Source organism: Prinia subflava, chromosome Z (assembly GCF_021018805.1).
Source record: "Prinia subflava isolate CZ2003 ecotype Zambia chromosome Z, Cam_Psub_1.2, whole genome shotgun sequence".
NCBI lineage: Eukaryota > Metazoa > Chordata > Aves > Passeriformes > Cisticolidae > Prinia > Prinia subflava.
In genome coordinates, this window is record NC_086283.1 from 95,088,579 (window position 1) to 95,113,512 (window position 24,934).

Sequence of the window (24,934 nt, forward strand, 5' to 3'; positions counted from 1 at the left end):
AATACAAAACATACTAGTGTATATGAATATACTAAGTTACTTTTTAAAATATGCAAATTGCTTGTGTGGGTCAGACCTAAGTAGTCAGCATTATCTACAAATTATTACCTTTTAGCAATCATGTATTTCCTTCTTCTGATTCATAAATTATAAGGCAAGAAGAAAACCAGTAGGATCACCTACTCTGACAGTCTACAGGAAACAAGACACAGAGTAATAGTGTCAGAGATTTAGTAATTTGGCCCTCCCAGATAAGGTAACCTGTTTGTTTAATCATTGATGAGTTCAGCAAAATCTGGAAGATTTAACACTGCTCAGGACAACTTTCTTTTGTTTCTAGTTGTTCCTTAAGTGAGTTGTGTTTTACCACTGCTAATTTATTGCTGATGCTGTTGTCTTTCACACTACCCTTAGTAATAACCTCAGAGATACTGGGCCAGTCTCTTCATAAACGCAGAAAGAGTTCAGTATGTTCTTTGTGACTGTGACTGCCTAAATCCAGTGCAAGGGTCACCAGATGGGTATTAATAGAAGGAAACAATCTTAAGAGAGGTCCGAAGGACTGTCGGCATGGAAAAATTAATTTTCCCTTCAAGTCATACTGAGAGAACAATAGCGTGTTTTCTGAAAGACACCTGCCCCGGGAGGCTGGCTGAGGAGCTGACAGCGTGGTCTGGCCTCTTTGTGTGGTGGGAGTTCTTGGCTCAGGTCCCTGTGGGCGTGCAGGATGTGTGTAAGGACTCGGAGGGGAAGGTGTGTGCTGCTGTTCTCTCTAGGTGTGACAGACTGTCTGAGAACACGGACGGGTGTGGGAGGTGTGTGAAGGAACATGTCCTGCCGAGGTGTTGGAAGTCTAGTGCAGCAGGAGGCAAAAGTGTCCCACTGGTCTTGGTAATGGACACTCTAGGGTTATTTCTGGGGCTTCTCCCAGGTTTATCTTGTAGGTAAATCAGCTAGATCATTGCTAAAAAAGAGAGGCAGGAGTGAAGTGAAGCACATGCAGTATGAACAGGAACATGTGGCAGGAACACCCAGTGCGTATTAGAAATCCAGCACCCTAACACAATGACTTGTTCTGAACATTGCTTTGCAGGGGTAGCATATGCCTGTAGAAAAGAGTATCTGCCAGGTTTTGGATGATTTGAAGTTACAATTTAAGCTTTTTTTTAAAAACTTACACAAAGGTGCTGCTATTCTTATATAAATAGGCATATTAAACATGCATGTAACAGAAGATAAAAAATTATGATAGTGTGTTGCCCACAATGAATTATGACAATGTGTTGTATTAAAAAAACCCCATTTTTTAGTTACAGACATTTTTAATATTAGAGGAAGGATTAGAATTTGAGAACTGGTTCGTTGTTCTGCATTACATAGTGACCTCTTTGAAATCTCAGCAGGGCGGTACATAATGCTGCACAGCCAAAAGCAAGGATAGAGACACAGTTTTTGTTCTAGTTTTCATACATTGATAGATTTTTCACCTGAATAGTTTGTGCTGTATAGCTATTTTCCTACAAAATTTGTATTATTTTATAAAATCACTTTTCTAATAGATACCAAGGTACTGTAAATACAAAACTCAAAAACCAGGAGTTCATGATTTCACTGTACATTAATCATCCTCAGGGCAAAGGCAGCAAGTATTACCAATACACCTATTCAAGATAAGTGAAGACAAGCGAGTATAGCACTTGAAGTCCAAGTAGTTAAAAGACAATTCATTACAGTAGGATTTGGAAGGAATGTGGTGTTTCATGTTCTTTGGATAAGACACGTGCAGTATTAGATTTTTTACTTTTAAGGCATTTGCTTTTTAATTGTCTTTTTTTACTGATAACAACTCCCATTGATTTACTAGCTTCTACATTTATTAGGCAAGGTATTCTAGGTCTGTCAAAAGTAAGAGCTAGTGTTGCCTCATAAAAAACTTAGAGAACAGAGGAAACTCATGTAGAAGGTGAATTTGTTTCTGTCTTTGTGACTTGGTCGCGACTGTGAGGTACTGAAGTAGTTTTTTTGACCAGTGTCACCTTTTTTTCCTTTTCTTCAAACCCTCTGTGGTGTTACAAGACCTGAAACATTTTCCAAACAAAACAAAGGCTGCAGAAATGGTGGCTTTATGCTTTATGGACATTACCTCTTAAGGCATCATTCTGCTGTGATGCAAATAGAAACCTTAAATTAGCTAATGGGCTAATAGGCCGGATGAGTAGTGAGGTGATTACTCTTCCTGATGGCCAAAAATTGTGGCACACCCTTTTCTGTCACCTTACCTCATCCACACCCTATTCCAACCTGTTGGAGATGTTTGTCTTGTCTCTGTGTTGAGCCTGGCTTTTTGGGCTTGTGTAAGCTCTTTGGAGTGGAGGCTGTCCTTTGTTGTGTTCCTGTGATGTGGAGAGCAATGGAGACTCGTAGCACAACTGCATTTATTAGAAATAATGCTTCTCTCCATGGGGCTCTGTTGCATGAGGGACCCAAGTGGTTTTGTTCTTGAAAGTAGAAAATGTGGGATTTCCTCAGTTACGACAGATTTTCTCTCAAAATACTTCTCTTTTAGAAGTCTTAGGACAAAGGTGGCTATTTTTTCAGAGTTTCTTTAAATTCAATCCATTGCTGCCTGAAGGAGGAAGGCTACAGTCTGAAATAGTTGCACAGTGTTGAAGAACAAAGAAAACAATCATCATTATTTTTAGATAAAATCTTGAGCAAACGCATCTATAACCTGTTGTCATTTATTCCAAAGGCATTTTCAACCAAAAAGCAGCATTATTTCTACCTGTAGTAGGTAGCATAGTTGATATTTTTTGGCTGTGAGTAATAACCACATGGCTGTAGGGACATACATAGGAGCACCTACAGTTTTCTGTTTTCACATGGCCTTGTAATGTAGAAAAACAAAACTGCAGATTATTTCTTTCACACATTTTCTGCATGTTAACTTTGGAATAGAAAGTCTGCAATAGTGTTAATATACTTGGTGAGTTTAGTGGTTACGAAGGCTTTCAAGCATGTATATTTCAAGAATAGTGCATAATTAATTTCTGTTGATTTAATGTATTTGAACTAAGTTGGGAGGTACCCTCCTGTTACACTGCAAGGCAGCAGTCTCTATGCTTAAGGCTGGGAGACTTAGAGATTGGGTTTTTTTTCCCTTCCCTTCTGCCAGCACACTGAATTTGTAAAGTGACCATATTGAACTATACTGAGTACTTTAAAAAAAAAAATTGTATGTATCTTGATGGTATGATTCAGTTCAGTTTAGTTTAGTTTATGAAAAATTGACTTCTAATCTTTAATGTGGCCACAAACCACTTGTTTGCCTTAACAAATGGAGTGAGCTTCCATGCTTTTCTTTGCATCCTCAGTGGTAATAACGTTTTAACAAAATAATCAATATAATTTACCTACTTTTTATACTTGGCCTGATTTGATAGCTGTGTAATACTAAATTTCATCTGAAATCATCCTCATCACAGTTTATTATCAGAGATGCTAAGTTCTCTTGGTTGGTGAATTGTACATATGTAGTGTACAGCCTTATTTTTATTAGTTTGGGAAGATTGGTTTGGTTTTATTCCATCAAAAGACATTGTTGGTTTTGAATTAAGCATTGGTGGAGAAATGTTTAAGGTAATCAGGGGGTTGCTTAACACACATAATGCTGTCTAAATAATTGGATTTTTTCTTTAATTAACTTGTTGAGATCTTGAAGAGCAACTCAGGACTGAGCGAAACACATTCAGTTCATTTAGTTTCAGAACGTTCAGTAAGTTTTTCACAAGTGTGTGCTTCACTGCATTTACGTTTACTCAGAGCAATGATCTCTAATGATCTCATGTGGTTGGCAGCCCAGATTCATCTGCAAAACAGCACAGTGCCCTGCAGCACCGTGCCGGGTGTGTGCTCAGCTCTGACTCGGAGGTGATCATCATTTCCTGCAGCAGCTAGTTAGGCCAGTGCTGCAGAGCCCAAGATGTGAAAAAATCACAGCGCCAGGCGGTGTGGCTGCAGGCACTTGGGCTGTAAAGCTAGGCTTGTAAAGAATGTGACATGCAGCTTTGTATCACACTGCAGCGTGAGTCCTGCCTCCAGCACTGGTGAATGACACGTTTCTACTTTTCTGCTTGTGGTAAAGTGTGCTGGGAGACATTAGTGAATAGCAAGATCAGAATTTGCCCTTTGGAGAGAGTGACTGCGTTATCTGTTTCAAAAATATGGCTGGTATAACTTACTGAGTAGTCAGAATTTAAAAGCAGAATATTATTTTCTGATGTTGTTATTACTATAACTTCTTTTTAGAGGTCTGAGTGGGAAATACATCAGTGGCTAAGAGGTAATATCAAATACAGCACTATCAGTAATGTAATGTTCCTCAAGCTTCAGTCTTAGAGAAACTTTTGGGAGTTTAGCAGATTTTTGCAGAATGACACTGTACCTGTCCTGTGTTAAATAGATGTTATTCTAGTGTTTGTATTTCTTTCCTGGAAAAAAAAAGAAACAATAAAGAAATAGTAGGTGCACAAGATACAATGTTTCTCTGTAAAATATGAAAAAAAAAAAAGAATCTGTGTCAACCAATAAATACTCTCCACAGTTGTGTGGAACCTATTGAAGCACTTTGGAAGGAGATGATGAGATTGCATTTTTTTTTACCAAATTGTATGCCAGTTTGCCAGTTGCAACTTTGCATTTTTTTTTTTATTGGTCATTTTTTAACATTTCGTTGTCATTGTTTTCCTATATCAGCTAAATTTATGCTAGTCACGGTGAGGCAAGAGATTATATATCCCCATAAAAACAAGTCAGAACTCTGTACGTTAGGTTGAGAAAACAATCAGTCACTTTTTAATTGGTTACACACCCATATGTACATCCAACTGGTGTCCAGCCCTCCAGAACCTGTATGCCACCACTGCCTACTTCACAGACCTTCTTGAGGTTTCTGAAGGATTGAAAAATCATTTTGATTTTATGTTTAATTGTGGATTTATAGAAGGGAGGTGATTAAAAAGCATGATTGTGTTAAAATTGACCCATGTTTATGCTTTATCATTAAATTTATATCTTCAAAGTGGTAGTTTTTGTGGTTGTGATTTGAAGAAAGGATAATACCAACAAATGCCTCAATTCTTTTATACTGAAGACATCCAAGAAAATAGCTTTTGATGACATTAATTTGTCTTTAGAGGTGTGCCTACATTTGGTTTTCAAGATAAATGTAGTCTGAGGTAATTTGTAATGATTATTTGAAAAGCTGAGCTAGAGCTTACACTAATAGAAAATCTAATGTTTGATTAAACCACTGAAACAAATTAAAGGTTTGGGGCTTCTATTTTACAAAAAACAGGAAATGAAGAATTAGTATTTAAGCTCTCAGCACATTCTTCTGTACTGCTGAGAGGGTTAGCAGATCACAGAGTGCCAGGTGTGTGTCCCTTATGTCAAGCGGACAGTGTGTGGAAGTTATGTTCAGTGGAACAGGATATTCCTCCCTGAAAACTAGTGAATTTATCTTAAACTGTAGGTTCAGTCTTCTTTTCTCTTCAGCCACAATGCTTAAGATAACAGGTAATCTGCAAGACAGCTTTCTGTGGTGGAATCACGGGTGTGAATCTCAAAATAGTAATGATGACACTAACCTCATGTCAGTACAGCATGTGTGGAAACTTTTGATTGTGGCTTGTCCATCTAAGAGTTACGTGTTAGGATAGTAATATGTCTAAGAGAATTTGTGAAATATGACGTGATATAGTGGTACTTCGAGTTACAGTTGAGGAAAGGGAGAAATTTGCTCGTTATGGACCCCATCTTTACTTTTTTGATATAACAATTAAAGCAGAATACGTGATTTTTTCCAAGTTTTTAATATAAATTTCATGGCTATTGTTCAAGTTAACACCTTTTGTGTAATGAACTGCTTACGAACAGCAATGTTAATGTAAAATCACATTTTGTGGGAGGATTTCAGCTCTCCTCATTGACAACTTTGAGACAAATTTCCTTTCCAGTTTACTGCTTCCTGTAAACACTATCATGTTTTCTTCTGCCCCTGACATTGCTGCTTCAATGTGGAATTTTAATAGAAGTTCAAAAGCCAGTACTGATCTGTTCTTGCAAGATTATGAAATCTTGAGATATTTCTAACAACATGATAAAATTTCCAGAATTCCTGAAAAGATTGAAAGATGAAATACTGTACACTGGATTGTATTGTTCAACTTCATATGCATCCAAGCCACTGTTCCTTTTTATTTGGAATTCACCACTGCTATGTAAAGTTTAGCGGAAGTTAATTTTGTCTGTTTTTATATACTTACTGTTCATCTTAAATCTCTCCATTGCCAAAATAGGGCTTGAAACACAAACTTCCAAGAAAAACCGTCAAACCACAAAGCAGAAAACCAAATCCAACAATAATAAACCCCTACCCTCAAACACTAAAAACTTGGACTATTTGAGTCACTGTATGAATCCAGAAGATGGAACTTGAAGACTGCATGCACCACATTAGATAATTTAAGACTTGACAGCAATGCACTCACTTTGGTTTCCTCTCCTTTAAGTTTGTCAGCAGTTCTGCTTTTGTTGGAGCAGATACTGTTTAATCAGTGAAGTTTAAAAACAGATGTTCACTGTGTTGCGTGGTTTGGGGAGCGGTGTTTCCTGCAGCATCTCAGGTGGCTCTTGTTGCTGCCAGCAGCACTGCTAGATCTGGCTCTGAGCTGTGTCTCATGGGCTGTGGACTGTTGTGGCTGCGGACAGTAAGTTAACTGGTGTGTTCAAAATTAGAATGTTGACTATAATTACCACTGCTTGCTTTTCTGTCTCTATAAGGGATGTTGCTCTACTAGTCATTTTATGTTATACTTCATTCTTGACACATCAGGGTGAATTAAACAAATCTGCATCGTGAAATTGTTCCTCTTCACACTATTAGCTCATACCTATTTACACACTATAAATCATATCCTTGCTTCATTTTCTTCCTTTTCTTCTTCCTTCTACACTGAGTCACTGGCATTTGCTTTCATGAATCTTCTGTGACCTACTTCTGTTTGTGAGCAATTAGTACATTGTTTTGGTGGTAAAATAGTCCTTTACCGGTATGGGTGATTTTACTGGGCAAAAGTACATCCCGAAGTTGTTTCAGTAAATTGCTTATAACTCTGTGATGTGTTTAACATGGTCTTAACCTTTTCTCCGTATTCTTGTATTGATGTATAGATTTAAGCAGTTAAGTCCCGTATACAAAGTATACAAGTTAATTCTACTTTTTTTTGTCTTGTTTCTGTGTTCTTGGATTTTTATAGGAGAATAAGGTGTTACTGGCCATTGAAGTGGTCAGAAGAGATGTAAATGAGAAATCAAACTTACTCGATTCTCGAAATTCCTTTTTTTCTGTAAAACTTTACTCACAGTAAGAAATCTTGCTTAAGACATACTATGAGTGGGCAGATTCGATCATGTTGATATGCTTCACTCTGCTTGAAAACTTCTAGTGTTGAACACGTGCTCAGGTTCTTTGCTAGGATGATACTACTAGGTTTCCAGTTTCACTCGCTGGATTTTCATTAGGCATAACCAGGTGGATAAATTTAAAGTCATATTTGTGTTCTAGTTGTGCCGGGTCACCAGCTGTGGGAGGGAGCTTGAAGGATATTATTGCAGAGAAGGATTTCCCTTTCCCTGGGTAATGCATCATTTTTTCTCTGAGCCTGTATGAGAGGTCACAACCCAGCACTATGGTGTTTTTAAGAAAACCTTAGGTAGGCTAAAGGGATTCTAAAATTGAGCAGTGTTTGTGATTCAGAGACATGGATTACTAAAGTGGCACAGCATGTCAGAAGGAAGGGATATTTGATGACATGACATGAATGCTTTATCAGTACTTTATTTGCAGTGGCCTAGATAATTTGTTTGCCACACTATTTTTAATACTATAAATGTGTATATATATATCATGCAGGTCTGTGGCTGCACACTGAAACACATAAATCATCTGCTCTTTCCTGGCTTGTGTGGTGCTTGATGATTAAGCATTACCATAAAAAAAAAAATAAAAATAGTGAGTGGATGTCAGAGCCCTTGTGTTGTCATCCCTACTCGTGACTGTGCCTGGAGATGTTTAAATTGCTTCACTAGAGATTATTCAGATGTTTCCAGTTACCTCACTGTGACTATGCAGTGTGATGATCTACGTGTGTAATAGGTTGCCTTCCTCAGTAGCTGTGTGGCCATGTGGAGCTGAAGTTTGCTCCCAGCCTTAGTCTGGGTGCTGGGTTTTATACAGGGATGATAATTTGAGTTGTAGCTAGTATCAAGTTAATCTTGCTGACACGGCTTTCTTAGTACACAGTTGCCGTTGAAAAAGGCAGTTCATGTTCTCATGGTTCATTTGTATTTCTTCATGGGGAAGTCTGAACCAGTAAAAGACTTTCATCTATTCTGTCTTTAGAAGGGGGATATGCTTATGTGGCTATACCAGTTTAGATACACAGCTGACTCTTTTAAGTGTGGATACCATATATATAATAAAAATTTGTGGCGAGAAGAAATGATATATGTACGTTTGTAAATGGTGTCAACTATGTGCCAGCACATACTTCATTTCTTTCTTTTAAATTTCTCATGAGGCTTTGTTAATTAAGAAGTAATGATCAGTAGTTATGTCTGTTACATAAGCTCAGTCAAAGCTAGATCAGACATACCCATTTTTTATTACTGTTATTTATTGTTCTGCTACTAAAGGGATATAGCTGTGTTCAGAAACTCCAGTGCAAGCAGACTTTAATTTGTTAATTTGTTCCATGTGACTGGTGGGGAATGCCACCTGGCTGGCCACAGGTAGATGTGTAGAGGTGTCTTAATATTATGACTGTGGAGTGTTTGGTCACTTACCTTTCAGCATAACTTTGCAGACGTCTGGTTCCTGCAGAACAAACACCCTCTTTATGAAAGCTGCCATAGCTGGCAATAATTGATGCCCTCTGCCACAGACTTGACAGAGACCAACAGCTGAATGGGCACAGTGAATGGATTTTTTTTTTCACCTTCCCCTGGGAAAATGATGCTTCTAGATGCTTAATTATGATTTAATTAAAAAACCTTTGGTCAGCTGTCACTGGGAGGGAAGGAGAATGGTGTGGGTCTCACTAAAGAGAGGAGGGTCTTTTGTTTGCAAACTGAATTTCTGAGCTACAGTCAATGTGTGCACGCTCAAATGTGGGACACTGATGGTGCTGCCAGAGGTCTTGTGGGAACAGACGTAGTTTTGAGGTTGAATGCTTTCCACTTAATTGTTCATATTCATTCTCCTAACCAGTGAGGGACATAGTTTTCAAACACACATATTTTGCCCTAAATATTGATTTAAATTTTTTTTAAATTTTTTTTTTCTTTTTTTCCTTAAGTCCAATGCATTAACTGCTGGAGCATTACTGACTACTTATGTCCAAACAAAAGGCAGGACAGAATATTAATTGCAAAGTGTTTATGTTTTTTGTATAGAAAGTGACACTTTAGTTATTTAATATTGCTTCTTGTGGTTTTTAAGACCTGAGAAGGGAAAAGGAATAGGACCTCTTTGCCTTTTATTTCCATTGAGTCACTTAAAGAAAAGATGCAAATTTACATTATATTGTTCAAAATTAGGTATTTATTGCAAATTTTTGGCAACTCTCATATTTGCATGAAGAAGGAAGATAAACCACAGCCATTAGTGCGACGGTGCTGCTGAAAGGATGAAGCTCATTTCACTCACATGTCAGATGCTCAGTAGGCAGCTGTGCTTCCTCACTTTAGTGCATTCCAATCTGTAGATGTGTATCCGCACTTCTGCTTCTCAAGAGGTTAAAGGTAACTTTATGTTCTTAGTAGGAACATGTGTCTTCAGGGGACTATCCTCTCTAAATGCTTTTCCGTCCTTTGTTTTTCTCCTTGCCCAAGTGGGAAGTAGGAATAAAAGGAATTCATACCCTTGTCCTGCTGGGTGTGATAATAAAAGAATTCAGACTCCTCTGCTACTGTGTTTGATCTGCAAAAAGTATAGTTTTACTTCAGTCAGGTGCATTATTCTTACATTGTCTTACCTGTTCATTTCTTGTCTTTGGTAGTATTTGCAAAAGGTTTGAAGACAACTCATTTAATCCACCATGTGGAGCTTCACAGTTTTGAGAGAATGGCAGCTGCCAGATTTATTAAAGAAGGAAAGAAACAGTCCTTTCCTGTCAGGACATACTGCTCTTTTGAGTAAAAATGGATTGTTTCTACTTAATTATAGAAGAAAGGAGTCAAGTGCAATTATAATTAGGGGTTAAACCAGAAAACTACTGAATTAGAATGTAAAATGATATAAAATCTTTCTTCTTCAAGCAGCTCCCAATCTCCTACCCTTGAATTTACGGATGTGATTAGTTTTACTAGTTGAAGGTTATTAGGAGAAAAAAAGGTGGGGGAGGGGTGTGGTAAAAAAAGGAAAAAAAGCTTAAAACTGTCCTAAAAATACTGTAAAGTAATGGAGGAAAAAAATATTTCTAGGACTTTGCCTCTTAGTGCCTTTTCTCTCAGGGCAAGTCTCTGGAATACAGTGCAAAGCAGACGGTGTTTCACGTGGTAAAGGGGGCTTTTTAGACTTCTGTTTTAATAAGCTTCTCATTCTTTTTATGCGAAAGTAGCTTTGGCAACATAATTTTTTTTAATGGTACCAACAAATAGAGGAGGTTGAAAGGAAGATGAAGCACAACTTCCATAGCAGGAAGCAGGACAAACCAAATAGTTTCTTGTTTTCTTCACCCAACTTGAAATGGATTAGTCATTTTTGCGGTGTCTCTTAGACATCTGCCAAGGAAGTAGGCTTTTTTAGGCTGGCTGCATGTAACTACCTAATTTCATAACATGACAGACTATAACCAACTGGGACTTTTTGAGTATTGATGCTATGCAGACATTTTTAGCCAAGAGAAGCACTCCTTAAAGTTCCTCTCCATGCTGTTTGCAGAATGTACTTACTGCTGTAAAGAGGCCTGTATGGCTTATCATCCTGACTTGACAATTCCTAGATACTTGGTAAGTTAGGAACAGTGGTGCCCTGAGCAAGTAAGAGGCAAGGAAGCCCAAGAGGAGGTAGGTCTGAGGGGAAAACAAAATGAGAAAGCTGGAGAGAAGGTGAACAGGGTTCCATTATGGTAGGTAACTGGACAAACAGGTCTACAGTCTGTAATTTGGAGACACTCCCATGTTTTATCTAAATTCTGAACTCTGCTGGCCTCAGTTTCAACCAGAGGTACAGAAAACTCAGGCTATGTGCTTGGCTCTCTGGTAGTACTGAAACATCCTGGGGAATTGGCTATGGTTAGTCCTTGAATCTGACTAGATGTTGTTTAAAGGAAATATGGCTGGAACAGGACCCGTTTGTTTATTGGTTTTGTTTGGAGTTATCTTTTGAAGGGACTGACTGGGTAAAAGTTGCCAGTATACTGACTGCTTTGTTCAGTGTAAATGTGGAAAAGGCTATTGTTCCCCACTGAGGGGATGGAAGGAAGGGTGTGGAGGTGGTCCCTCAGCTGAGGGGTCTCTTGTCTGAGTCTGACTGTGTTGTGAGCAGCAGGTCACAGCTCACAGCTCCCTCCTAGCTCCTGAACCAGGGACAGAGCCCGTGGCAAGCATCGCCTGTGACAGTGGAGGCTCCAGAGGAAGTGGTATCCAGAATCCTGCCTTACCTCCATCTGCTCCCCCAGTTTCTCCCAAGCTGTTAACAACCAGCAGTGGTCACAGTGAGAAGCATGCCCCCCCTCCACATCCTGGCCCTGAACTCAGTGGGAAATGTCTGGCTGCATTCTCTCCGCACAAGAGATGCTCCAGGAGATTGCAGTCATAATATGGAGTGATAAGGGTTAATGTAAACTGCAGGGGATGGCCCAAAAGCACCAGGAGGCCTCTTTTTGAACCTCCTGTCTGCAGCCTGGATAGGCATGCCCTCTGGTAAAATAGGCTATTTCCTGTCTAATGCAAACAGTTTCTGCAGGATTATCTACTGTGCAAGTCAAGGCACTACTTCATTTGGTTAACGCCTCCAAACTAGTGATGCTGTGATCTTAATAGGTGTGATGTATGACTTTTTGTTAAAGGTAGGACTTGTTATATATTATAAACCCCTCAGTGTCTACTGATTTTGGTTACACTGTTTGTTTGGTTGGTTTGGGTTTTTGCATGTTCTGAATTATGTAGCATGAAGGAATCACACTTAGCAGTCATTTAGGCCAGCACTGCGTGTTTTTTTCTCTACATTTGGTGCTAGCTTCCTAATTACCCTTCTAGTTTGAATTAATAACATTTATGTATCAAGGAACTTAGTTAAATTTCTCAGTATGGTAGGAGACAATGCTGCTCACCTAATAACTTGGTTTATTTCCCTTCTCAGAATACATAATAAACTATAAATTCAGGAAGCAGTGGGATTTAAATGATCCTGTCATGTTCACAGTGGGTTGTATGATGTGAAGATACAAAAATGTCATTTCGTGTATAACAAAGCAGAATTGCTCAGTGGACTGGTGGTTTGTGATCCTGAGCAGTCTTTTTGTATGTACTCCTCTGCATACTCATTTTTGCTGTAGTACAGACTTCAACTTTTGTGCAACTATTTTATGAGTATTGTACCACTGTGGAGTTAGTAGTTAGCTTAATACTTTTCTGTTTTATAGAGATGAATATTTCAGTATGTGAGTTAAATGTGAATCAGTGGGCTTAGGAAAGTTCAGGACAGATAGAAGTACACCATATTAATTCTGTAGAAGAAATTCTGATTTCTTGTAACTACTGATTATTCTCCTGTGCAAGAAGAAGAAAAATTATGGATCAAAATTGACTAGAGTAAAAGTGAGAGCAGTCAGTGAAGCTGAATTCTGAACACATCCAAATAGCAAGTTCAGTTGAGAAGGCATAATGATCTCCTTATTTTTACTGTAATACTTGGGGTGAAAGAGATCAAGAAACCCTCTACAGTGTAATAAGTCTTTGTGTCCATCTCCCTCAGGTCTGACCATTAGAGATTTGGCAGATACTTTTGCAGTTCTGTGATTTTTCCGGGTGTCTGTTTTCGCAGCGATGTTGTCTTGTGTGCTTTTGCATCCTTTCACCAGTCCGTGGAAAGGGTGATCATACATCTAGTTGATTGCATTTTATGTTTTATTTTCTCTGGAGGTTTTTATTTTTTAGAAATATGAAGAAAAAGACTGAAATCTGTTATTTTGTATGATTGAGGAAAGGTGAAGTTCTGATGGCACGGTGGCATGCTGGTAATTGGTATTACCACCATGGGTAGGGAAAAGGGTGTTTCAGGCACATTTTTCAGTGCTTAGAGAGGACCTGTAGCTTACCTGTATTGCCCATGTTTACCTGGGCAACAGACAAGGCCAGAGCACTCAGTGTAGTGTTGCAAAGGTTGGAGACAGACCACTGAACTAGGGCTGCAAGCTGCTGCATACCTCATCTTGGTGTCCTGTGTTCATTATGTTTTGACAGCACTCTAGTTTCTTCAGACTAAAGCTTGCCTTACTTGACTAAACCTTGCGTACAAAAGAGAAAAATCTGAATCCCTCCCTACATTGTAACACCTAAAATTTAAATCCCAATAGCCTATTTTTCCCAGCTCGTTACAGACTGATGTAGAACAATTATTCACAGAGAGGGGTATATAGTAAGAACTATATAGAGATATATATAGTAAGAACTTTGACTGTATGTGCAGTGTTGTAAAGGTAGGATGTTAGATAGATGTTTATATAAATATATGCATATATTTTTTGCACGTAGCTATGAATATGTATATGCGTATGCTTATATACACATCTATATACACATACCAGATTTGGAGAGTGTATATGCAGACTTACAGTCTAGTTAAAATATATCAGAAAATACTGCTAGATGATAGTAAATTGATATGAGTGTGAAATACTGTCAGCTTTTAAAAGAGTAAAATGAAAATCTTCTGTATTACTGGTGCTGTATTTTACTTGCATTCAGACCATTTGCATACTTCTCTCAATTATTGTATTATCTTGAAAACGTAACTCGGAGAGATAGGAAATGTCTCTCAAAATTGTGAACCTGTGCTTCCTTACTCTTTAGTCTTTCCTAGCTGTAAGCTGGAACAGGGTAGCAATCCTTGCTTCTGGATGGAGTCTGTTGATTGTCCCAGTGTAACTCTGATTCTGCAGTGTTCAGTGGGGAAAATTCCTGGCCAATTTGTTTCCTTGCATAAGGCAATCTAGGTGTGAACTGGCGCTAAGTGTGGGCTGTGTGTTACTTGACTTTCTAGGTCTGGAGATTCTTCATCAAATATTCTTCATCAAGCTTAAAGGCTACTTTTGACAAGGAAGCTGCTTGCAGTATTGATGTGAGTCATCTCTTCAGGGCAGCTGGTTTTTGCATTTGTTCCAGTTAATATCCCACAGAACTCGTCTGAATGCTGGAGCACATGGAAATACTCACTGAACTGCTTTTTAATGCAGAAGGCTTCTTCTTTAAAAACAAAGTAAACCAAACCAACCAGATGAAACAGCCAAGACAAACCAAACTAAATTCCTCACTTCAAATGTTTTGGGTTTTTTTAAGTGCTGTGTACACTGTTCAATGACTCTCCAGTGTTGATGTTGCTGAAGATAATAACTATGAAGTCATACCTTAGCTACCTTCATAACAAGTTAAATATAACTGAAATAGAACATAAATTTAACTTCCCTGCATAACCAAAGTCACAATATCTCAAGTCTTGCTAGGGACAGCGTGTTCCTGCTAGGGTAGTTTTCAAGTGTACAGTTTCAACACCAGAGAAGATATAACTACCTTTTCTATCCCTAGAGCCTTTATAGGAGGGCTGGTCTTGCATTATTAGTGTACGTGGTTAGGCTTTGGATTTTGGGTATGGCAGTAGCTTCATTTCTTTGTACTGGTATTGGCGACTAAAACCATTTGTTTGTAGCCTCTTCTTAGAATGAGAGAAATCCGCTTTTAATCTTTGCCTTCAGCTAAAGAGCTGTATATTACAGTAATACTAGAATTAAGATGGTGTGGAGTAGTGCTGTGCTCAGCATAGCCTGTGAGAGGTGGTGAACTTTCATAATAGCTTACAGTCCAAATCCATCTTCATTACAAGTGTAAATATTAATAATTGAGGATGGTGAAATGAAATAATTATAAATTACAAAGGCTGATGGCCGTATTTCCCATGAAAAGCCCAGCAAGTGGTAACCTCTGACATAGCCTGCTTTCCCTACTTTCTTTGAATAAATAAAAGTGATTAACCTTCACTGCCAGTAATTTGTTCATCTATTAGCCCTCATTCAGAGGAATAAATTTCCATTTCAGTGCATATCTTCGCAACTATTGCCATTTCTTGATTACTGAATCAGGAAACCTGCATTTCAGCTCTGGATGGAGTATTGTCTGTCCTAGAAGCACTGCATTTCTGGTTCAGCTTTTTATTCTGTTTAATGTTTCCAGGAGATTGTGGAATGCAGCTCTATTTTAGCAGCCATACTCGTACTCAAGTTTTGTGCTTTGCGGATATCAGTCTAACAGTTCCCCTAATTTCTACCCAAATAGCTTTTGCCTGATACAGGAAGAATTGTGGCTATTTAAGGAGCAAAGTAATCAAGCTTTATGCAACTGGATTGCATCTTTCAGCTGCTGCTGTTCACCCTGGCTTTGTTACAACAGAAGTTCAGCAAAAGCACTTTCTATGCAGTGTCTTCTGTTTGTTTTATCATGAGTGGTTCTCATCAGAAACGCTGATGGTAGCAGCTGGAGAAGTGACTTGGAGTTAGTTCATTGGGAATGATACTGGAGCTGGGGTGAAGGAGGAATTCCCCCACAGTGAGGCATGGTGAGAAGTCAGGATAGGGAGGAGAAGAGTGAGTGGGCAGGAGTGTCAGTGACAGAGAGCGGGAGGTAAGACAGAACCTGTCTGGGGGGTGGATTTGGGAAACAAATGGGAAATTATGAATTGGATTCTAAGATAAGGAGCAGTGCCTTTTGTCCAGGGCATTGCTGATACACTGTAAGGTCAATGACTGCCAGATAGGTAGTCACCTGGGAGGAATCGATTCCAGGAAGAATAATAGTGAGGCAGAGAAGAAGGCAAAGGGCAACAAATGTAAACTTTCTGTTCTGTTTAAGTTTTCTGCATACCCCAAAGTTTAGTTATTGTTAAATATGACTGATTCTTTTTTCTGTGTTCTCCCTGGCTCTTTTTCATTTTGTAAAAAGGTTTTCTCTCTTTCTTTTTCTCTCTTTTTTTTTTTTATTTTTTATTTTATTAAAATTTCTTTTAAATTTTTTTATTTTTGTTTTTTAAGGTGTTCTAAGCTTTGTATCTTACCTGCTGCCTGGCTTGCTAGCCTCTTCTTGGCATGCAACCTGATCACAGCATGAAATTCAAGGCTTAGAGAATTGCATTTTGAGGGTTAATGTTCTGTGGTTTACGAAGGTTTATATTTCCCTAAGTTACAATCCCTGTAGAGTGTTTCTGTATGGCTATAACTTTACTGCAGACAAAGAGGCTTTATTTCAGGGCTGCCTCTTATCACTTGGTTTATCTTGTCAGATTTGAATGGGAGAAGAGTAGTTTTGTGAAAACAATAGAAGGGGAAAGTTACTTGATGTGTTCAGAGATCTAGAAAAAACTATTTTGTCTGCAGAATGGTTTTAACTTCTGAGATTCTTTTGTATAAGGAAGATTGCTGTTTCAAGGCTAAATACAGTTCAGTAAGTAGTGCTTTGATACTTCCTTTGTGCCACCCTGCTTCCCATTTGTGGAGTTCTGGCAGCTTAGATCATCTTTCAAGGTTCCCTGGAGTTCACTTTTTTTTCATCTACAAAATGCCTCTTTTATAACAGCATTATTTTGGGGAAGGAATTGCGTTTCACAGATTATACAGGATGGATTACATTGTTTCAAAATCTTTGTAAAGCACAACTGAAAAACAAAGCTTACAGTGAGAGCTCTAGGATGGATTTGTCCTTCCATACGGTGAGTTGCATCTTACCTTACTGGTAAGGCAAATAGAGGAGACTCCATGTATTTTATTTTTCATTTCTCAATAGAACATTTCATTTGAGTATGATAGAAGATAAAGTCTCTCTGCAACTACATCCGAGCAAGTAGCAAAGATGTTTTTGAAATGGCATCAGGGGGAAAGATTTCTCATTATGTAAGATCTTGATATTGAGGATAATGCCATCAGACTCCCCAGAGTGTTAAAAACACAGTCTGCGCCCCAAAGATAAGTCTAATTAGATATCTTTGATAATGATTTGTGAAAGACGTTGCACATTCAACTGAGAAATGGAAAGTTTGGGTATTAATGTAAAAGTCAATACAAGGCCATTTGTTTATTTACGTAGGAAATTCTGTCAAAAGTGATAAAGGTCTCAATTTCTGCAAGTAAAGGCAAGTGATAAGTATGTGCAAGGAGTCATCCTTTTAGCAAAATCTGTGTAGGGTATCACATTTGTGCTTTGAGTGTATTGCTTTCTTGTGCCAGAAGTTGTGGTGGTTCTTTAAATCCCAGATTTCAGCTATGCAAAACTGCTTTCAAGTCACATAATGAGTGCTCTGAGCCCCAGCCTGCACCACAGATGTTGGTAGTGATACCATCACATGGATCACACATCATAGATAGATGCAATCTCTGTGTCTTTTAATTAATGTCTAATGAATACCAGAAGTTTTTCCTGCGTTCAGTTTTAGATTGAGGAATTGCAAAGAAATAGTTATTCAAGCTTGTAAAACAAGAGTAGCAGATAAAAGAAGGAAAGTTAGCAAAAATATTGTATGAAGCCAGAAGGAAAACTTTAGGCCATTCTTTGATGGGAGAGGAATTCAATGACTCCTTAGCTGGACAAAATTTAGAGAAGGGAGAAACAATTAAAACTTTGTTGTCAAATGGAATATGGAATATTTACTCAGGTTTTGTGATTGAAAAAGTAGAAATTAATCTAGACAGATTACTAAAAATATATGTATATGATTTCACATTTAAAAAGTTCTTCCTTTTTGTTTGGCTTAAAAACGGCAGTATATGTTTTAAATAAGTTTTGACTTTCCCAGTGTTCTAAATGTGAAACATGCAATAATTTTGTACATTCTTTTCTTAAAAAGGTCTACAGTAATTATACACTTACAGATTAAATCACTAAATGTAATAATTAAGTAATACAGGAAAACTTTGTGCAATGTGCAAATGGACTTTGCATTAACCTATCAGGGATTTGGGAGTGGCACTCCTGCTGCTTCACAAAGCATTTTTCAAGGGGAGAGTCGTCTTAGTGTTTGACTTTTTTGCATATTGCAGATATAATTTATACTGATTTCATACTCAGCTTTTCCTATACATTGTTTTGTTTCTTTATTTTTCTTGTCTTCTCTATTGCTTTGGAGTACTTCTGCATCTGTTTTTCTTTATACTATTAAACTCCGTCCATTCTTTTGCACTTTATTCAATGTAACCATATCAAGACTAATTAGTGTTGCTTTCTGGCTGTTACATAATGAGAGATCATCACAATGCTACAAAATTCATTTTTGAGACATCCAGAAATAAGATCTGAATCTGTTTCTCTTGGAATCTGCGTTGCTAATTAAATGCTTTTGTGTATAAATTTTCCCCATTTTAGTAGTTTGGAATTTTTCTAGACCTTTACAAAAAAAATTTTGATTGCTGTGCTGTAAACATTATCATATGCACTTCATTTTATACACAAGTAAGATCTTTTAGTTCAGGATAATATTTTCCATCTGCATAAATGTTTGGAATGCTGGGGATTTATGTTTGTGAGAATACTCTTTATAGTTGAATGAGGGTAAAAGAAAACTACTTCTGCCAACAAATATATAAAAATTGTATGATCTATTTAAGAAAAATATCTCCTTTCCCAAGTTTAATAGATGTGTTAATTTACTTTTTATCTTGTGTAATGATCTTGTGGTATGGGAAATTAGTGGCTTTGCAGATGAAAAATGTGTGAGTAAAAAAATTCATTCATCTTCTTAGTTATCATCTGTTCCATTGACAAAAGGCACAGATGTGAAATTTATCTCAATAATTGGATTTGTAATTATTATATCATTCTCAGATTGATAAATCTTGCTTTCTCTTGCATGTGATTTCAAGCTACAGTTCATGCAACAGAAGTAGGTTTAGTCATTGAATGGCGATTGTTAGCTTGAGACTGTTTCACATATTTATTTTTGTATTTTATAAAAAGTGTATGGCAGAGAAATAAGCTGTAGTCAGAGAAGAATATTTTGTAAATGACTCTACAGGGAAATGCTGGTCATTGCACAGAACAGCAAACGTGCAAGCCTGAAAAGTATCCATGGTGTATTTTCTTTGAAAACTTCTGGTTTTGCCATTATCCATTATGATCGTAGACATCCTGGACATGCCTACAAAAACAACAATAGCTCTGATTTTTAATAGGAAACAGGGAAGTCAAGGAACTCAGTAGCAGAATCTCAAAACGCCCATATGTGGTACATGCCGTATTTATGATGCTAATGTCTTCTTTCCTCTTTTTTTGCCCACAGCTGTAGAACAAGTAACAGGAAGAGTTTGATGGGCAGTAGCCAGTCTCCAGCTCTGCCTCGGCCTCATTCACCACTCTCAGCTCATACAGGTGATTTTATAACTATGCTACTACTGCTTTATGAAATTCTTAGGGTGTCTCTATAACTGAAGGAAAACGTTCCCTGTTTTTCTGTGAAACTCTTAACTGCTTGTAATAGCAAAAAGTTGCATGTCATTCCACTCAAATTTCTGGTTTACAGTTAGATACATAAATTGTATGTTATGATCAGGAGCAGTCCAAAAATATCATGGAGCTATTTTTCATTTCCTCACCTTGCGTTCTGACAGATTTTCTCTTCCCCTGCCACTATTGCCCTTCCTGTAGGTTGCACTACATAATGAAGGTAGTAGAGTCTGTATTACATTCTGTTCCTGGTACTTTTGCTCCCAAAGATTTATAGTGTGGGGCACTTTGCTGGTAATTGCTCTGCTTCACTTTGCATGGCAATAAATTGGTGATAATTCTGTTTTTCTTCTAAAATATCTGAAACACAGCTTGAATGAATGTCCATAAATAAATATTTTATTTATAATAATTGCCCTAATTTTTAAAAAGGAACATTTTAGCTTATCACCTCACATTTCCACAGAGGTTTATTGTCTTTTTAATTTTTGAGAGTACATTGGCTGTAACTACAGGCCAAAGTGAAAGTGCCACACTAATCCTTGCATAATCAATCATGCTGAATACTCTGGAGAGCTGCTCTCAGGGAGATGCTAAACAAGAAGGTGCAGAGCTTCACATGCATTTTTGAAATATATTAGGGCATCTCCAATATTATTGTGGAAGCAACATTGTTAGAGAATATATGGTGATGATTTTCACTGTCAGAAGCAGCTGTCACAACTAGGAATCCAGGCAACATGAAAATTCTTGAGGACTTTGAGGCAGCAGAGCATATAAAATAAAATTGTAGTAATGGGTTTGGATGCAAAGTAGAATATGGTGCAGACTGTTTCAAAACTGAAAAATTAAATGTTGGAGTGTTTAGAATGCCATTTTGGGTCTCTAAAATACAGAAATGTCTATTTGGAAAAGGAGGCTGTGGTCACCATGAAAAGCATCCTTGGTTATGCTGTGCTGACTTGAGGAAAGTGGTAACATTGCTTGCTCTATTGTGTCTGCTGTTGTAAATGAGTATACCACCTGTTTGGGAATGGAAACCTTGGACCAATGATGCCTAATAAAGTCAGAAGTATGGACTGACCAGCTCACGTTACCTGGGATTTGTATATAGGTTGTGTGTTTGATAAATGCTGGAAAGTTCCTCTCTGGCAGTGGACTCAGGCTTTCTGCAAGCCTGATGGCTTCATCTTTTGAATTGATTTCTCTAACAATAAAAGAGAAATAATATTGCTGATGTCACAGCTATTGTCAAGTGGCTCTGAAGGTCAAAAACCAGTGCTATAATTAAAAAGACAGAATAAGTGTAAGCAGTTCTTTTCCATAAAATCAGCAATATGTACTGTTTATTCAAAAATGTATTACAGAAAGCTGACAGCTTCTACAATTACAGGATACACTAGGTTCTCTTATTTGGATACTTCCAAGGGCATGTGTGCTAGACACTTGAGCAGCACTAGTAAATCCTGTAGTAAATCTCATCACATATATGAGATGAAAATTTGCATGTGCATGGCCAGGCCTGTTTTCAGCTTGCTACTGTGGATGGCTAATTATAGTAAATATTCACACAACCATTCGTTCCTAGGTCAGCTGGCTAGTGTGCCTAGACAAGTCTGTACATCAAATCCTTGTGAATGTCATCCTAATCCACACAAATAACAAAAGATGCAAATTTAATCAGTTAAAAATTTTCCTTTATGTATGCAGTAGGAGGTGTTTATTGTCCATAAATGTATGGTAATGTCTTGAGAGGCTGGGTTTATAGTGATCCTATTATTTCTGTATTGTCAGAGCTGCCGGGTGTTAAACTGCCCTGGCCTCTGCACACTCAGATTGCCTCCCTGCTCTCTGTGGTGACAGGTACTGAAGGCTGTTTCCTTGCAGTGCTAGAGGGATGTGACAAGAGACTGTGTGTGCTGTGTAGCTTGCTGGGTTTATTCTTCTTGGCCCTCCTTGACTGAGAGGAATTACTCCAAGAGAAGGGCAAGAGGCCTCCTTGACTCCACTGAGAGAACCTGGTTTATCTCCTGTCCAGCTATGGATGATTTTAGGGTCTTTTTGAATATGAGAGTCTCTTAGAAAAGTTCTTTAAAGTGGAAGTTTTTACTTTATAGTCTGCTACTTTATAGCCAGATCATCTGCCTGGAGCATGTGCCTCAAGCTTTAAGTCTCAGAGAGACTGAAGATGATCCTCTAAAACCTTCATACATTTTTTACTAATGTTTGCTCTTGGAAGAGGAAACAATAGAAGAGGGAAAGGCAAATAAAAAGAGTTTCCAGTCCTTGAGGAGCATGTAGCAAGCTGAGTGTGCAGCAAAGTATCAGTGCTTGCATTTACTGAAAACAGTTTTGTTCATCTGCCTGTTCTTGGATGAAGTGTGGTAATAAACATGCATTTTTGAAAAATATGTTCCAGTGACATTATGCAGAATTTGGAGGACATTGGAGAGCACATGCTCTAGAGAAGTTTTTCTTGCATGTTGTTAGAGTTTTGTTTCATTCAAGCAATCTGCCCAGTTGAGTGCAGGCAGAGGATCAGGCTGCATGGATGCTAACTTTGTGAGACCATTGCACAATTTCTTGTTGTCGGGGAAAAATACTGATTCTTGTGTCTGCCTTTTAAGGGACTCAGTGAGAAAGGTTTAGCCGTGGAGGACTCTTTCAGTATCACCTACCCTAGAAAACTTTAGCTTCCTCACCTTTCATGTTAAGCTTTTTCTTCTCCTGGATCACACTCCTGTATCCCTACTCTCAGGTGCTCCATCCATCTCTGGGGAGAGCCTGCTGTTGCCTTTACTGAAAAGCGTTCCATTCATTGCTCTTCTTCAAGTGGACTAGGTTTCTTAATGTTTGTACCATATTAGTTGCCAGCTGGGGTTAAAGCACAACAAAGGGATGAAGACCTGAAATAATAACTAAGTACCATGCAGTTGCTCACCCACTCATACCATCCCCCTACAGAAGGTAGAAAAATGAGAAAAAAAATTAAAGCTTGTGAGTTGAGATTAGAACAGTTTAATAATTGAAACAAACAAAAAAACCCCAATATTACTACTGAAGATAATAATAACAGCAATAGTAATTCTAATGAAAAGGACAGAGTGGTGTATAGTAGCCAAGAGAAACAAGTAATGTGTAGTACAGTTGCTCACCAGCTGCTGACCAGTGCTCCGCCCACCCCACAGCAGTCAGCCTCTCCTGGCCAGCTCCTGGATGTGATGTTCTGTATGAAACATCCCTTTGGCCTCTTCAGGTCAGCTGTCCTGGCCCTGCTGCCTCCCAGTGCCTTGTGCACGTGTTCACTGCTGGGAATGGGACACTGAAAGGTTCTTGGCTCAGCAACAGCTAGAACAGCAAACGCTACCAACATTGCTCTCATGCTGAATCCAAAACACAGCACTGGACCAGTGATTAAGAAGGAAATTGTGCCCCAGTTGAAATCAGTATGCCCTTTACTCTAGACTATTCAAGTTGAACAGAATCAGAATTGTCACACACTTGAAAATCCACCCAGCATCAATTTCTTTTAGTTATCATCTTAATAGTCTTTAGTGTTATCCTTGGCTGTGTGTGTAATCCTAATGAGATTGTTGGCATCGCTTGGGAATTCACTGCCCTAGAGGCAACCAAAGTTAGTATTTCATTCTTTGTGAGGACACCCTTGGATTCCCTATCAACCTTTTCTCTTCAACATTAATTCATTGCTTGTTGAGAGTGAGCCAGATACATACTCAGTTACCGCTGTTTGCATGGCATACTTGAGATGATTTTATTTGGACCACTGTTTTAAACTACTTGGGTTTTTTTCCCGCAAAATCTCCCATCTCTGAGGACAGAAAATTGCTATGAATCCTACGTGTCAAATGTAGCAAAGTCACTGAAGGTGTGTTCTGGAATCTCAAGGTGGAGCTCTCTTGAAGTGCACTGCGTAAGCACTACTGCCAGCACCTGCGGCTTTGCTCAAGAATATTTTCATCTTTGATATCTGCAGAGCAATCATTTAGAGGTCTGGCTGCACCTTTGGAATGTGCCATTACTTCAGATCTGCTAAAGAGCTCAGATAGCTACCATTGAATCATACACTGGATTGGAGTTAGCCAGAACATATTGGATGTGAATAGGATTGCTCTGTTTTAGAAGACGAACATCTTGAATGTAAGCATACTTCTTCAAGGTGCATTTTATATCCATATTCTTCCTTGCAGTCCTGTTTTTCATCCAGATGCAGTCTGGACTGGAGGTATTGGCTGTTCTCTAGTTTAGATAGATGTTCTTTGAGGAGGAGGAACAGTGGCATGAGTTTATGGCAATTAATAATTTCCCTATATAAGAAAGTCTAATATAGACATCTCAGGCATATCTCCCCCCACAATTTTCATGGTTTGCTCTGGAGATAATAGAAGATTTTTCCTACAAGGGAGTTTGTTGCTAATCTTTACAGATACAAACTGATTCGGACACACACTGAATACTTACATGGAATTTTTTAACTGTTAGCTTTACCATCCTAGTCATACTCAGATTCACGTCAGATGGGGAGGAGAAGCAGTGAGACAGCACCACACTTATGAAGCGAATAGATTGTGCAGAGTAGTACTTGAGTGGCACCTGTCAGGGAAGGGCAGATTTGTTTGTAAGCAAGTGACCTTAAAAGCTTGTGGGCTACACTAAAGAGGTATTAGAGCAGTAAGTAGTCCAAGGCTTGGGAGCACACAAAGAGGTGTAAGGTCTGAGACTAAGGAAAATAAATGGGATAGGAAAAAATGTGTACAGCAGATATTATATATCTCTGTTATGTACATTAATTGCTAATACAGTATCTGCAAGTCCACTTTCCTCTGTGCAGGACCTGTAGCTGCTTGCAGAGATAATTTATGTCTGGAAAGTCAGACTTCAGTTTGCAGCTGAAGTCTCTTGACATACCTTATGCATACATGTAAAGATCTCACAATATCAGATTTCACTACATAAAGTGTTTCTGTTTCTTGCAGAAATAAAAAACATGCTAGGTAATAGCTTCTGGATCATAATTATTAGCAACTGCCTTAGGTTAGTTGTCTGAACATCCCTTCCCTTTAGTATTTGGGCTGGAAGGTGTTAAACCTGCTGAAAAGTACTTCTGATTTTTCCATGAGCTGTTGAATGCACTGAGAATCGTGGGAAACCA

The 24,934-nt window shown here is 38.3% G+C and overlaps 1 protein-coding gene across 4 annotated transcripts in view; it reads left to right on the forward strand.

Moving 5' to 3' along the window:
- The window catches only part of MAST4 (microtubule associated serine/threonine kinase family member 4), a 275,995-nt gene that overhangs the window by 182,452 nt on the left and 68,609 nt on the right, over positions 1-24,934 (forward strand). For all 4 annotated transcript variants that reach the window (XM_063423907.1, XM_063423908.1, XM_063423910.1 and 1 more), the window contains one exon: positions 19,601-19,689. In XM_063423907.1, coding sequence (XP_063279977.1) covers positions 19,601-19,689 — 89 coding nt within the window. The remainder of the gene's footprint in view (positions 1-19,600; positions 19,690-24,934) is intronic.